The following is a 13,513-nucleotide window of genomic DNA, read 5'->3' as shown; positions in this document are numbered from 1 at the left end:
CAAGACTGGGCAAATAAGTCCGGAATTTTATTATTGTGCTTAACAGTTTTAAACTCAATATAGTGATAAGCAATGACCAGCGATAATAGTGAAAGTGTTATATTACGCTAGACAAGTTTAATGAAATGGATGCGTGTAGTTAATACTGATTTCACAATTGTTAAAAAAAGAAGTAATATACATCTAAATATTTCACAGGGGCACAATAATCTCTAAGTTTTGCTTCATTTTGATGGGTATAATTATTGTTAAATTTTAGCTCCCTGATCCGAAAGTTTGACTTCTAGCACCGGGCATTCAATTAACTGCGACCATCAGAAAATGGCAGGATTTACAGTGTTTGTGCAGTTTCTGTTGGTAAACCTATTGCTGAATGAAGAGTTTCCAGGAGTGACATTGCCTTGGCCATTTTCAGAAGAATATTTGACAACAGTTGCTCGTCAGAGTTATGAGCTAAGAATGGACCCATCGGACATGATTCCGTTTGAAACATCTCATGTATATCAGTCGGTTATAACGAGATTGTCTGTCGGTCGAGAACTTGAACTTCAATTGGGTGATATTGTTTTTGGAGACATTGACAGACACTATGTTAGTCGCTATCAACGGATGATCAGTAAATGGTACCAGACGCTCAACCTGAATTCTGCTCAGATTATGCTTTTACAAGACCGCCAGTGGATGCAAAGTTCTGGTAAATCGTTTTTCCATAACTAATTTCAGTAAATTAAATTGCTTATTTTTAGATATTATAAACTGTTCTAATACAAAATAAAATAACCCTGCACCATATATTTGGCCTGTTATAAGTTGCATAAATGATAAATTTCAGCGCACCAAATTAATATTTTTAATGGGTGGATATTTATTCTGCTTTCCATAAATCAAAATGTCGCTTTTTTCATATTTTTGAAAGTTCTGCGCGACAAATAGTAATTGGTATTATTTTGAAATTGGTAAGGATCCCCCTACCGGACCCAAATTTGAATGAAAACAGACACTGCACAGTCAACCAGATTGTCCAGTTCTGTATACAGTGTATTAACAACCACCAAAATCGATGCGGCACCAATGCTGCCAAATAAAATGTTTTGTAAAGGAACTACAACATTTACTGTTAAGATGTTAATTAAATTGAATTTTACGAGGAACATTAACTCCATTTCAATTAAGGTTTTATTACAGATTCGACAACACTTTTACCAACACCGGCCTTACAGACAACATTCGAATCTTACCCTTTAACGTCGCATTCAAACCATGTAGACGCATCTCAGGTTCAGTCTCCTTCTTGTGAGCCAGTGGATGGTCAATCGAGCCAGAACATACCAGAACATGCCACGCCTTCCTTAGGGACAATCTTTGAACAAAATGCTGAGTCTAGAAGTTCAACTCACAGTCATCATTTTCCGAATGGAGCGTCTGGAGCTTTAAACGTTACACTGCATCAGTATAATTTTATTAAAAATGAAACAGACACATACGAAAACAATAATACACTTGAATCACCCGACTTGCCACAGTAATCTTTGGAAACATCTTTAAATGCCAGGTTCGGATAAGTCTCAGATCCAAGTAATCCCACGAAAAGGCAGTCTGAAGATCACAATTATCAAAATACTCCAACAGCTGATAATTCGCAACACAATGGATTAAATTGGGAATCTTCGGAGTTTCCATCTGGAACATGTACTGTCTCAAGTAGTTCAAGCTCAGGATCAAGATCAGTTGACGGCTCTCTAAACCCAGTTGATAGACAATCCACACCAGATGCGGTGCCTCAACAAAATGCTGTCCAGCAAGAAATGTCAATAGCAAACAGTGTACCTAGACATGACACTGATACATTGCTCTCTAGAATACGCAGAGCGTATGCGGGATTACGACAGCACACAGATGAAACATTGCCGCAATCAGTTAGATTTCCCAGAACAGTGACGGGCCCTATTGAACAGCCAGAACAAGAAATTACGAGAACAAGCATGCGAACTAGACTAAATGAAAGGGGAACTGGGCTCAATCAAGTGAGTAGCGATACAGGTTTTGAGCCGCGAAGGGTTAACCATTTACAACTAGAGTCGGGCATTGTCAGAAGAGATACGAATTCCAGAAGTTCAACACATCAAGGGTCTGTTTCGAGCCGAGATTCAACACATTCCCAAACACATGAACAGTTCGATGTATCATTAAGCACATATGGAAACTACTGTACCGGTATGAATAAGGTTATTAGTCTCTTAGCAAAACAATTGGACAGAATATAACGCTGTACATTTTAATTACTGCAAAATGATTTCTATTCCGGAACACTAATTTTCATTGATTTTGTGGATAGAACGATCAACGAAGTAAAGATCGTGACGAAGAATAATTCCCAATGTTTAATTTTTTAGCTAGGCTGTTTTCGGAGAAAACCCGAGGTATTGTCATAGCCAGCTGGTCGTCCGCCGTCCACCGTCCGGCGTCTGCCGTCCGCCGTCCACGTCGTGCTAAAACCTTAACATAGGCTCTAAAATCAAAGTGCTTCCACCTACATTTTTGAAACTTCATATGTAGCTGCGCCTTGATGAGTTCTACACGCCACACCCATTTTTGGGTCACTTGGCCAAAGGTCAAGGTCACTTCCGACAAGCTTTCATTTATTCAAAACTGCTCTCGCAGTCGAGCGTTGGCACCCGCTATGCGGTGCTCTTGTTAATGACCATTTTAACTCAGGCTTGAAAGACATACACATGTAAATATGTAACGTAATTCATACACACTTCCAGCATTCTTTTTTGCCAATTCAATTGACTACTGAAAGTGCAAGATACAATGTTCTTAGCTGCCACTTTACTTTTCCTGTAGAACGCGAATGCATTTAGCCTAAATTGATACCTTCTACATTGATATAAACTCCGTTAAGGTAAATTAGTGAGAATAGTAACACAGACCGGAACCATTTCCGAGCTCAGCTGAGATATCATAAAAACAAATGGTCTGATCAAGTTTGTTGAAACAAAATTGCCAATAAATTTCACTTCTAGAGTGTTAACAAGGTTTTAATATAGTCAAATATGGTAAACTGCCACGCCCTCTGGTGGCCATGTTGTTTAACCAACCGGAACTATGTTCCAATCAGACGAGATTATATAATTAGAACAATTGTTTTGACCCAGTTTAATAATTGTTGGATTATAAGAATGTTCGTCAGTCCAAGCCAGTAATTGTATTTGTGACCGCGTTATACCAGGCGAAGAAGTCACTATAGGAGGTGGGCCCTGTTTATTACATGCCAATTAACTAGTCCAATATAATTACAAAATACCTTTATACAAATCGATGTGTTTTTATTTCCTGTTGAAAACAGAGCAACTCGTTCAGTCAGGTATTGGTCACACGTCTACATTTCTTGTCTTCGATCTGCCACGCGTTGGCTGCTAGAAATACAACATCATAGAAAAAGACAAAATACACACTGGGAATGAAGTGTGTGAACAATTAGGGTCTCAGTTTAGCGCCTTAAGGCTAATTGTCCCTTTTTTATTTCGTGTTTTGAATAAGCAATAAGTATATTATCTAGATTGCAATTCAGTGTATAATCACATTTTCAGCACCCATCAGACCTCTTGATCAGTATGAAGAAGTAAGACGGCGAAAAATTGAAGAAGGCATTGATATCATAAACAAAGGTGATGCATTATGTTTTTAGATTATGTTCAGCGGCATTATCATTTAAATCAGACGGAATGAAGTTGGTGTCCAAAAACACCTAGCTGGCATTATTAAAAAATATTTTTCACAAACGTATTCTTTAATAATGAAATACCTATGTCATTCTTCTGTAATGAAACGATAATATAATGAAGTATTTTTGTTTCCATTAAAATGTTCCATTATGAAAATATTTATAGCTTTTTTTAGATTCTGCAGTTCAGTTCACAGAAATGGTTCTTATGCGAACTTATAATCAACAAATATTACATATCATTAGCGAAATATTTGTTTCTTATTACGCCCATCCCCATTCGATGAAGAAGGGGTTATTTGCGTTTCACTTGTCGGTTGGTCTTTCGGATGATCGGTAAGGTGGTCGTTCCATAGATGCGCGATTTCATGAGAACGTTTAGGCCTACCATCATCGACATTGGTAGACTAGTGTTTTAGTACTAAATAAAAATGCCTATCGATTTTTACATCAACATTACAAAGCTTAAGGGGCTCTTAACATGGATTGAAATAAAACATTCATTTTAAGTACTGTTAAGAGGACTTACAACTTGGATTGAATACCATATTATATATGAACTTTGAAGAATAGAATGCATTTAAGATTTAATCTTCTTAAAGTACCGTTAATACCAATAAAAATGCTTTAACTTAAGTATAACTTTAATGGTGATAAAACACCATCTGCACGTATCTCAAATCGCTCATTATCAGAAAGATTCGGGTACTGGCATCTGTAAGTTCTTGCAATAATTAATTGTGGGCCTGTTAATTTTATGCAACGAGATTATTCAGAACAGACATGTAGAATAGCATGCTCTTTGTTACAGATGTCAGTAAACGTGTGCTATACATAGTGAGCAAGACGAATAAAATCTGGACTGCATTTAAGAATCAACTTGATGACAAAGGTATATTATCTTTCACCATCTTACTTTAATTAATGCTTATACCCGTTTATTAAACATGAGGCAAAACATTTTAAAAAGTGAAATGTCTGTTTATATTGGAGTTGGTACGGGAACGCTCAGTATTAATAACTAAGATGAAGCATGAACTTTGCATGTTCAGTTCTTTGTAATTTTGAATTGAGCGAAATCAACTGATATCGACAGAATTGTTGTTTCTTGTCATTCATTGGAATAAAAAAATCACAATGACACCAACATGAAGATTGATAATAAGTATATTACTTTTAGATTCTGATTTTCAACGGATAAAGGACACACAAAAGCGAAGAATATTTACTGACATGAACCGAAAAATAGATACCATACGAACAGGTGAGAATGTTAATGAGGTTTGCGCATAAACACATCACCACACCTCACAATGAAACACCTCCCAATGAAAATACCCTTTTTTAGCTCACCTGACACAACGTTCTTATGATGAGCTTTTAAGATCGCCTTTTGCCTGCGTCATCAACATCAACCTTGTAAATACAATAGAGGCTACATTTATTTTCCGATCATCATGAAACTTGGTCAGAAAATGTGTTCTAATGATATCTTTGCCGAATTGCAAATTGGGTCACATGAAGTCAAAAACTTGGTGACTTGGTCAACATAAAGAAGAAGATTCTTGAAAATTGTTAAATTTAAAATATGCTCGCTAGGGGGTGGGCAGTTTGAGGGCTATATAAAAACATTGTTAACATTATAGAAGTCACATTTAATGTCGAATCTTCATAAAACTTGGTCGGAACATTTTTTAAAAATTATAGCTCAGCTGAGTTCGAAAATGGTTTCAGTCTGTTGAAAAACATGACCGCCAGGGGGCACGGTAGTTTTCCTAAAATGGCTAAAGTTAACCCTTGTTTATACTCTAGAAGTAACAATTATTGTATAATCTTCATGAAACTGGGTCAAATAATATTTTCTTATTTAATGGCCGCAGCGTTTAACAGAAACAGCCAGTGGTAGCCACGAGCCTCAAAAGATCGGCAATTCACACGTGGGTCCCGGCTACTTGAAAATTTTGCCTACCGGAGGTGGATGAGAACACGTAAAATTACCGACGTGAAGAAACGCCGTTATTGCAGCAGCCTGCTTAAATAAAAAAAGATCTTGCACATCCATTGTCCGAACTAGCATAAACCACATACTTGACTGTTCTTAACCTAGTTCTACAAATCTCTTGACCCTTGAGAATCGCTCCAACAGCGATCACACTTTTTTTTACACCACTCTTTAATAGCGTTAATCCCTTTTACACGACTTTCTTATACCAATTATCGCTTGATCAGCGATTACACTTTTTCACATACATTTTAATACCAATAATCGCTCAACCAGCGATATCACATTTTTCAACTCGGACACTAAATACCAATAATCTACCAACCATCGATTTCTCGCATTTTCAACTCGGACATTCAATACTAATAATCGATCAACCAGCGTTTTTACACTTTTTCAACTCGGTCATTATATCCCAATAATCGGTCGCATTTTTTAACTCGGACATTTAATTAGATGTTTTCCCTCAACGTATATCTATTAATCCTAACCTTAAACTACTTGAAATTACCCTCAATGTGATATAACACTCATGTAGCCCAGAGTCCATTCGAGCAAATGTGTTGAGTCATTGTGGCTAAGGTTAGCTTGGTGAGATGAATGTTTTAGAATAATTACGTATGCCCAACCGACTCCCGGCAAACACAATTTTTCTCCACAATAAATTTCACAAAATGATTCCCCACACATTCTTGATAAGCGCTTTAAAAGAACTTTAAGATGAACGTCGCGAAGGCAACCCAAATACATTTTTAGACCAACGTCCAACACATTAACACCAATGATCCGAAATAACCCTGACGTGTCAGAATCGATCGGCACCGACACTATTTCGTGCTTCGTGAACTTTTTTTGCGCGCAGACGACCCCAGCACTTTATGTCCGAAGCACCAGCGCCGTTGAAAGTTAATCGGGGTAATATATTATTTATCAAAAACGGATTCTGGAAGGGCGGCCTGAACATAGTTTAGTCTCGTTTAAAAGTTTTCCTTAGTTTAATTGACGACATATTGACAAGATTGCTACCCAGTTGGTTGGAAAAAAAGAATTTCAGGTGCTTTATTAAACAGCACGTTTGACTTGACAGCATGCCGGAACTGCGCTATGGACATTTTGAGCATGCTACATCAACCGATTTGTTTGCCGTCTGATGTTCGCTGGTTGCTCTTGCCTGTCTGTATGGCGCGAACGCCGGCTTAGTACGGGTTTGCTTAAATCTACGTTATGACTCACCAGACTTTTGTTGATTGTTGTACTTGTCCAAATCATCCGGGCCCGGGCGATACCCTTTCATTCAGGCGTTGTCCCATCCATAATATGTGTTGATTGCACATGGACAAGACGATGTATTACTACACAGTAGACAAAAGTAGTTCGTCTAACTGCGAATTGAGCCGCCGATTACATGCTTTCAAAGAATACGAAATTAATCGAATATGCGCGGTATACGCCCCGAGTGACCATTGCCCCATTTGCTTGATGGCGGTTGGCTAAATTCCCAGGTTCATGGTTCTACCTATACTGAACCTATGCGTTTAATATGACGATTATGTATTTGATCAGACAAATGACACTTTTATAAAACATAAGCATATTGATTCATAGGGACTGGGCGACCATCAAAGTGGAAAAAGCATAGGCCGACGCTTGCCTATGAAGTCGTACTGGGAGATATTTTGTAAGCGACCGAATGGGACACAATGCGGACTACGGCTGGTATAAAAACCTGATTGCATCGGAATACCGCGCTTATTTGTTTTATGTTTCCTTAGTGTATGGCTTGTTTGCCACTTGTAACCTTCATGTCGGCAATTTTTAACTTATTACTGCCTATTTCTGTTGCTTCCAATTTACTGACGCGGAACAGACCGAAATATCTCAAAATAAACATAGCGACCGAAAGTCACGGGTTCGATCCCCACTTTGGGAGCGTTCTTTAGATTTCTCCCAAAGACGCAAACAACTGGTTTTAGTCCCAGGAAACGGATTCGCAAGCGTTTCAAATAAGTCTGAGGCTTTCTATGCAATCGAGCTAAAATAAATAGGTTTAAACTAAATATAGCATTTAATAGAGCGTGCTTCAAGTCATTTTAACACACTTTTGCTAACTGCTTGATGGTAACCGTCAGCACCTTCCGATTGACTGTTGCTCACGTGTTAACCGTTTTTCGTCATTGGGAACATGTTCGAAGCATTTCGATGGTCCCCATTTAAAATCCCGAACCTACATTTTTTTTGGCATTTCGCGATTTTAATACTGTGCAAGCGGGAAATCAATGCGCATATACCCCCAAAATAACGAACTACTTAACCAATCGCAACAGCTCAATAAAGATGAATAAAGGATGAACGCAAAAAGAGATCTTTTTGGTTAACATTAATTCCTTTTAAATTGATACCATAGTCTATATTTTCTAACTGTATTTTATAGACAGAGTACCAAGCAGCATTTATACATTTAACATACTGTACACGCTGGTCAAGATACTGTATTCGTGAGACTACCCCGGTCTGACCACTAGCAACGTGAGCGTCGGATCCCTGTTTCTAGTCTCGAAGCACTTGCTTCATAAGAGAGTGGTCCATGATTTTTGGACTCGAACCCGGGACCCTTTTTCTAAAGGGCGATTGCTCTGACCGGGGCTCGATCCCGGGAACCATTGCTTACAGGCGAGTGCTAGATGCCTAAGTTTTCGACGGTCCCTGGGTTCGAATCACGGAATGAGCACTAGTCCTTAAAGCTAATGAGGAGTTTTTTACGGTCCTGGGGTTCGAATCACGGTACGAGCCCTAGCCCTGAAAGCTTTGGGTCTCTAGATCGAGCCTCGGTTTGAGGACTTACCCTATAAGCGATGGCTTAAATTCCGATGAGAATTTGCACCAACAGTGACAGGGCCCGGGTTCAAGCCCCAGTCTATGTACTAGCCCTGAAAACTATGTATCCCGGGTTCAAGCCTGTGTCTTACAACTTGCCCAGTAAAAGAATGATCCCGGTTCGAAACTCAGTCTGAGCGTTCGCACTGAAAGCCACGGGTTCACACAGGGCCTCGAACCATACAGCCGTCGCTAACATACCATACTGAGCATTCGCCTTCTAAGCGACCGATTGCCGAAATGAGCACTAGCTCTGTAAGCAACATATCCTGGTTTCGAGTCCAGGAAAGAGAGATCGCATCGCAAGCGATGGGTGTTCGGGTTTGAGCGCCGGTCTGAGCACTAGCCCTGTAAGGTATAAATCCCGCATTTTTCGGGTCCGGGGCTAAGACTAGGACTTTGATCAGGGTCCGTTCGCTTAAATGGTAAGTACTTTAATCGGGATTTGAGCCCGGGGTCCCATAGCATACAGAGTGAGTGCTCAGGCAGGGCATCTAAACCGGAACCCGTTAAGTAGGGTGCAAATGCTCAGACTGGGGTCCCAATCGCTTACAGGGAAAGTCCTAAGACTGGGGCTAAAACTCAAAGACCCATCGTTTAAAAGGGAGCTTTAAGACCTGGATTCGAAACCGGAATCCGTCGCTTATGTGGCTAGTTTTTACACCAGGGTTTGAACCCTGAACCCAGTCGCTAACTTGGAGATTGCTCATATAGGGGCTCAAATCTGGAATCCATGGCTTACATGGCAAGTGCTCAGACAGGGCTCGAAACGTTGATATATAGCTTACAGGGATAGTGCTCAGACCGGCTGTCAAACCCGAGCACCCAGTAGTATAAGGGGTACTAATTTTGATAATACGGTAAAGATGAAACGGTCGACCTGATTGGTTAAACTTAAAGTAGTAACCTCAACTTAGTTAGTTGGTCCCACAAGTTAGTTAGTTTAGGCAACAACGGATAAGTTGTGGGAACAAGTTATAAAGTTGTCGCCACAAGTTTCTAAGCTGAGGCCTCAACTTAATAAGTTGTTCCCACAAGTTATTTAGTTGACGGAATAAGTTAATAAGTTATATGAACAAATTACTAAGTTGAGGTCACAACTTAACAAGTTTTGGGAACAAGTTATAAAGTTGTGGCTTCAAGTTACTATCCTTCTATGTATACTGCCATGCGCCCTTTAGAGCATTATAGGCAGATAATGACATTTTCGATTCCGTTTCCTGTGAAGAACCGGTACTTGGAGGAGATAATGCTCCCAGAGTAGGGAGCGAACCCACGAACTCCCGATCGCTATGCGGACACCTCATCCACTACACCACCGCGACCTTAAGCTGAGATCTCAACTCAATAAGTTGTGGGGACAACGTACTTAGTTGTTTCCACAGGTTATTGCAAAAGTTGTTTCCACAAGTTACTACGTTGAGGCCACAATATAAATAAAGAATTGCGGTTTCACCTCTGTGCCACCGTGTAAAACAAAAAAAAATAAAACACGCATTACTTTGCTATATCTAATGGAAAACAGTGGAATAATTTATTCTATTGTAGCAAAATCTATTACAATAAGCTGTCTAATTTGCCGAAACATCATATAAATGCTAGTCTAAATGACGAAGATACATTTTACAGCAGATTTATTAACTTATAGTCAAATTAATTCCATACAAACATGCTCCATCATGAGACACTTTTAAAATTGTTAAAAATAATATTTATTTGATTTTGTACAAGAAATGTTTAACAAAAATACGTCTCCTGAAAACTTATGTTTTTGTAACTTCGGCATTAGAATGAGACCATCGATTTGCTAATTCACAAATGTTACTTATATAGTACCATTTCATTTATTGATGAATAAAACTTTACCCGGAAAGTTAGCTTCATGTAGATTTAGGTGATTGACCATTTGCAACCAATAGGCTACACAGAGAACAACATGTTGTTGACACGCGGGCTAGTTGCCGCTAAGACTGTACGTCAAGCGAATGTTGTTAAAAACGCTGCTAGCGGTATTGAACGAACGCTTGGAATTAACCGACATAATATTGAAAATTAAATTTGTGCTGCATGTTCAAGAGTTAAGAGGTCGGAAAAATTGATTTGTTTAATATGTAAACAACCGCGTCGTTATCACAATGGAACATTTACTTTTGATCTTCCCAATCTTGCCACAGACAAACCGTGCAAAGACAATATGAAATAATTCAATAACAGCTATATCCCTAGTTACGCCTTTTTGCCTCAATAACTCGTGTCAACTAGGGTTACTAGTGAACTTAAAAATAAAACACAAAACAAGATGTGTTTGTGAAACACTATGTCCAACCCCCATATATTTGACCTTTGACCATTAAGGGTGAGCTTTACCATTCACCACTCAAAATGTGCAGCTCCATGAGATACATGTCTATGCCAAAATATCAAGTTGCTATCTTCAATATTGCAAAAGTTATGGCCAATGTTAAAGTTTGACGCAAACAAACCAACAAACAATCCAACAAACAGACAGGGCAAAAACAATATGTCCCCCAGTATAGACTGGGGACATAAAACAACAAACCCAGCTCTGTCTGCAAACAAGTGAGTGTTGCCATTTAAAATAAAGTGTTTGTCATGGAAAATTTACACTTCGTTGTAATTGCGCAATTATATTAACCGCATTTTAAGATTTGCCGAACAGCTCGCGTTATATGCATTCAGTGGAATGCTTTTGTTATGCCGCAAGTGGTTTTAATTAATCTTCTTCAAAACGGGTGGCCGAATAGGAATCACCCTGCAAACGAAATGAAGGGACCATATTAGCGATTGCATTTGTTTTATACTAATTTTCTGTTTGTTCACAAGGCAATGATTTTTTTTTATAATTTTGATTATGTATATTTTTAACTCCATATTTTGTTTTTTAAGAATGCGTACCACTACTTCCGCCAAAGTTCCGTTGAAAAGTGAATTTTTTTTTAAAGCCTTAAGTTGGTCAACACTACCACAATTTAAGTTTAAATACCATAAACAGTAAATGTATTGTTATGTATTCTTTACCTTTATTTTTCGATCATAACTCATTTGTCAAGTTTTGCCGCGTTCTCTATTTCTTCTGGTCAATTCATGAACACATGTTAGTTAGATTAATTTACTCGATGTTTGTTTATAAACTTGTTGAAGATAACAATAAAAACTAACATAAACACGTAAGAAATATATATTTAACTTGTAAGAAATAAACAAAATACCTTACAGTTTTGCTATGCCGTAACACTGCATAATTTCCATACATATTAATTGAATTTGAACCCATATTTAATTCAATACCATTAACCATACACAACTTAGTGTCAATAATACCTTTAAACAATCCACAGAGATCATTTTAGAGTGACATAAATTGGAATATTAGTGATAAAGGTAGAAGAAGGACATTGTTTATGGATTGAATTTGTACTCAATATAAATAGTTCAAATTGTAACACGTTCCTCTTAGTGAATTAAAGGATAGCATAATCGCAGACACACTTGTTCACATGAAAAATTGAAAACAAATTATACCATTGTACTTTTAGAAAGAATCATACAACTGAAAAATATAAACGTTTATACTTCCAGTGGAACAAGATTTAGTTCAGCTTCTAAAGAAAAGGTTAGGAACCCTCAGACAGGGACAGACTATCCAGCAATTATGTAAGTGTATATTCTCATCAATATGTATTTTATTACATGCTTAAGTTTTAGACCACATCAATACAAAAAATAACAAACATCATTTTATCCAGCAAAATGGGTATCCTCATTTTAACGTCAGGTTAACATAACCAAGTAAGCAATTATACCGTTTGAAACGGATTATAATGTGATAGAGCTTCAGATAAAGCTATTGTTCATACATTTTTAGCACAACTTTGTACAAAAAGAAAGAATGGCTAAGTTGAAGTCAGCCCCGGATATTTTCTTCTGAAAATGTGATGGTCCGGATGGTTCTTAAACTGTGAAACAATATACCAACTTAGTCCATATTATTGTGCCATAGTAATATTTAGCACTGGAACTTTTTGTTACAATAACTGGAAATGTATTTTACATCTTTATGCCATTTGTTTATCTCAATTTAATTTTGATTGCGTATTTATTCATAACAATGCATTTGTAATAAAGTAATTAGTTTTGGTCAAGCTTCAAAGTGACGGTGATTTTGATGTTCTTTTCCGGGAACACTTTAACAGCAGCACCGTGCTTTTGATTCAAATGCAATGAAAAAGAAAGACAAGATATAAATATATATTATATGCACATAGCCGTCCCGATTTTGTGTTTGCAGTTGACCAAATCATCCAACATTGTTTGAGGACGTTACAGCAGATTGTGAGAGAAATAGATGAATATCTCAACCGAATATAAACGAACAGCAACTGGTAGGGTGAAAATGGCGTGGCTAGAACCATTTAACATGTCAACATGTGCACATTGAAATAAGCACTTTAAATTTGGACAACGTTTAATTCTTATAGGTTTGTTAAGTTTGAAATCTGTAAAAGCATTTTTCTAGTAATACTATCCGTGTACACATTACGTCTTCTTGTAATTTTGTAAATAAATATTACTCATTTACGATACTTAATATGGATACTCTACTGGCCATGACTACCATGTTTGTTCATTTATACAACATTAAACTTATGCATTTAGTTCAGAAATGATATCGTTGTGTATTGCTCCATGAACAGCTGTTTAGCTCTGATGCGTAGGAAATAAACCTTTTAACATGGAAACAATATTTCACAACGCTGTTCTTAGTTTTGGGATTTTTAGCGTTTTAAGAGTAGTTTTACAACATAAATTGTGTTATTTGTCTTAAGAAATTTATACCAGTATCATGTTACATGATTTTTTCCTTAGCCACATTGTTTTACAGCAATTGA

General features: G+C 37.6%; 1 protein-coding gene across 1 annotated transcript; it reads left to right on the top strand.

Annotated features, from left to right (window-relative positions):
• The first annotated feature begins 284 nt into the window (after positions 1–284).
• LOC127832432 (uncharacterized) lies at positions 285–13,310 on the top strand. The gene is made up of 7 exons (XM_052357897.1): positions 285–694; positions 1,186–2,214; positions 3,594–3,671; positions 4,539–4,619; positions 4,908–4,991; positions 12,204–12,278; positions 12,913–13,310. Exons 2-7 carry the CDS (start codon positions 1,806–1,808, stop codon positions 12,990–12,992), a joined length of 807 nt encoding a protein of 268 aa, XP_052213857.1. The 5' UTR covers positions 285–694; positions 1,186–1,805; the 3' UTR covers positions 12,993–13,310.
• Positions 13,311–13,513: the final 203 nt, after the last annotated feature.

The sequence above is a fragment of the Dreissena polymorpha genome, chromosome 5 (genome assembly GCF_020536995.1).
Source record: "Dreissena polymorpha isolate Duluth1 chromosome 5, UMN_Dpol_1.0, whole genome shotgun sequence".
Classification (NCBI taxonomy): domain Eukaryota; kingdom Metazoa; phylum Mollusca; class Bivalvia; order Myida; family Dreissenidae; genus Dreissena; species Dreissena polymorpha.
Note: the sequence above shows the minus strand (reverse complement) of the source record. Positions and strands in the feature narration are given on the sequence as shown.

Coding starts and splice junctions, on each gene's coding strand:
- LOC127832432 (XM_052357897.1), top strand. CDS start 1,806: ATGTCAATAGCAAACAGTGTACCTAGACATGACACTGATACATTGCTC. Junction 4,620..4,907: donor GAATCAACTTGATGACAAAG/GTATATTATCTT, acceptor TATTACTTTTAG/ATTCTGATTTTCAACGGATA. Junction 12,279..12,912: donor ACAGACTATCCAGCAATTAT/GTAAGTGTATAT, acceptor TTGTGTTTGCAG/TTGACCAAATCATCCAACAT.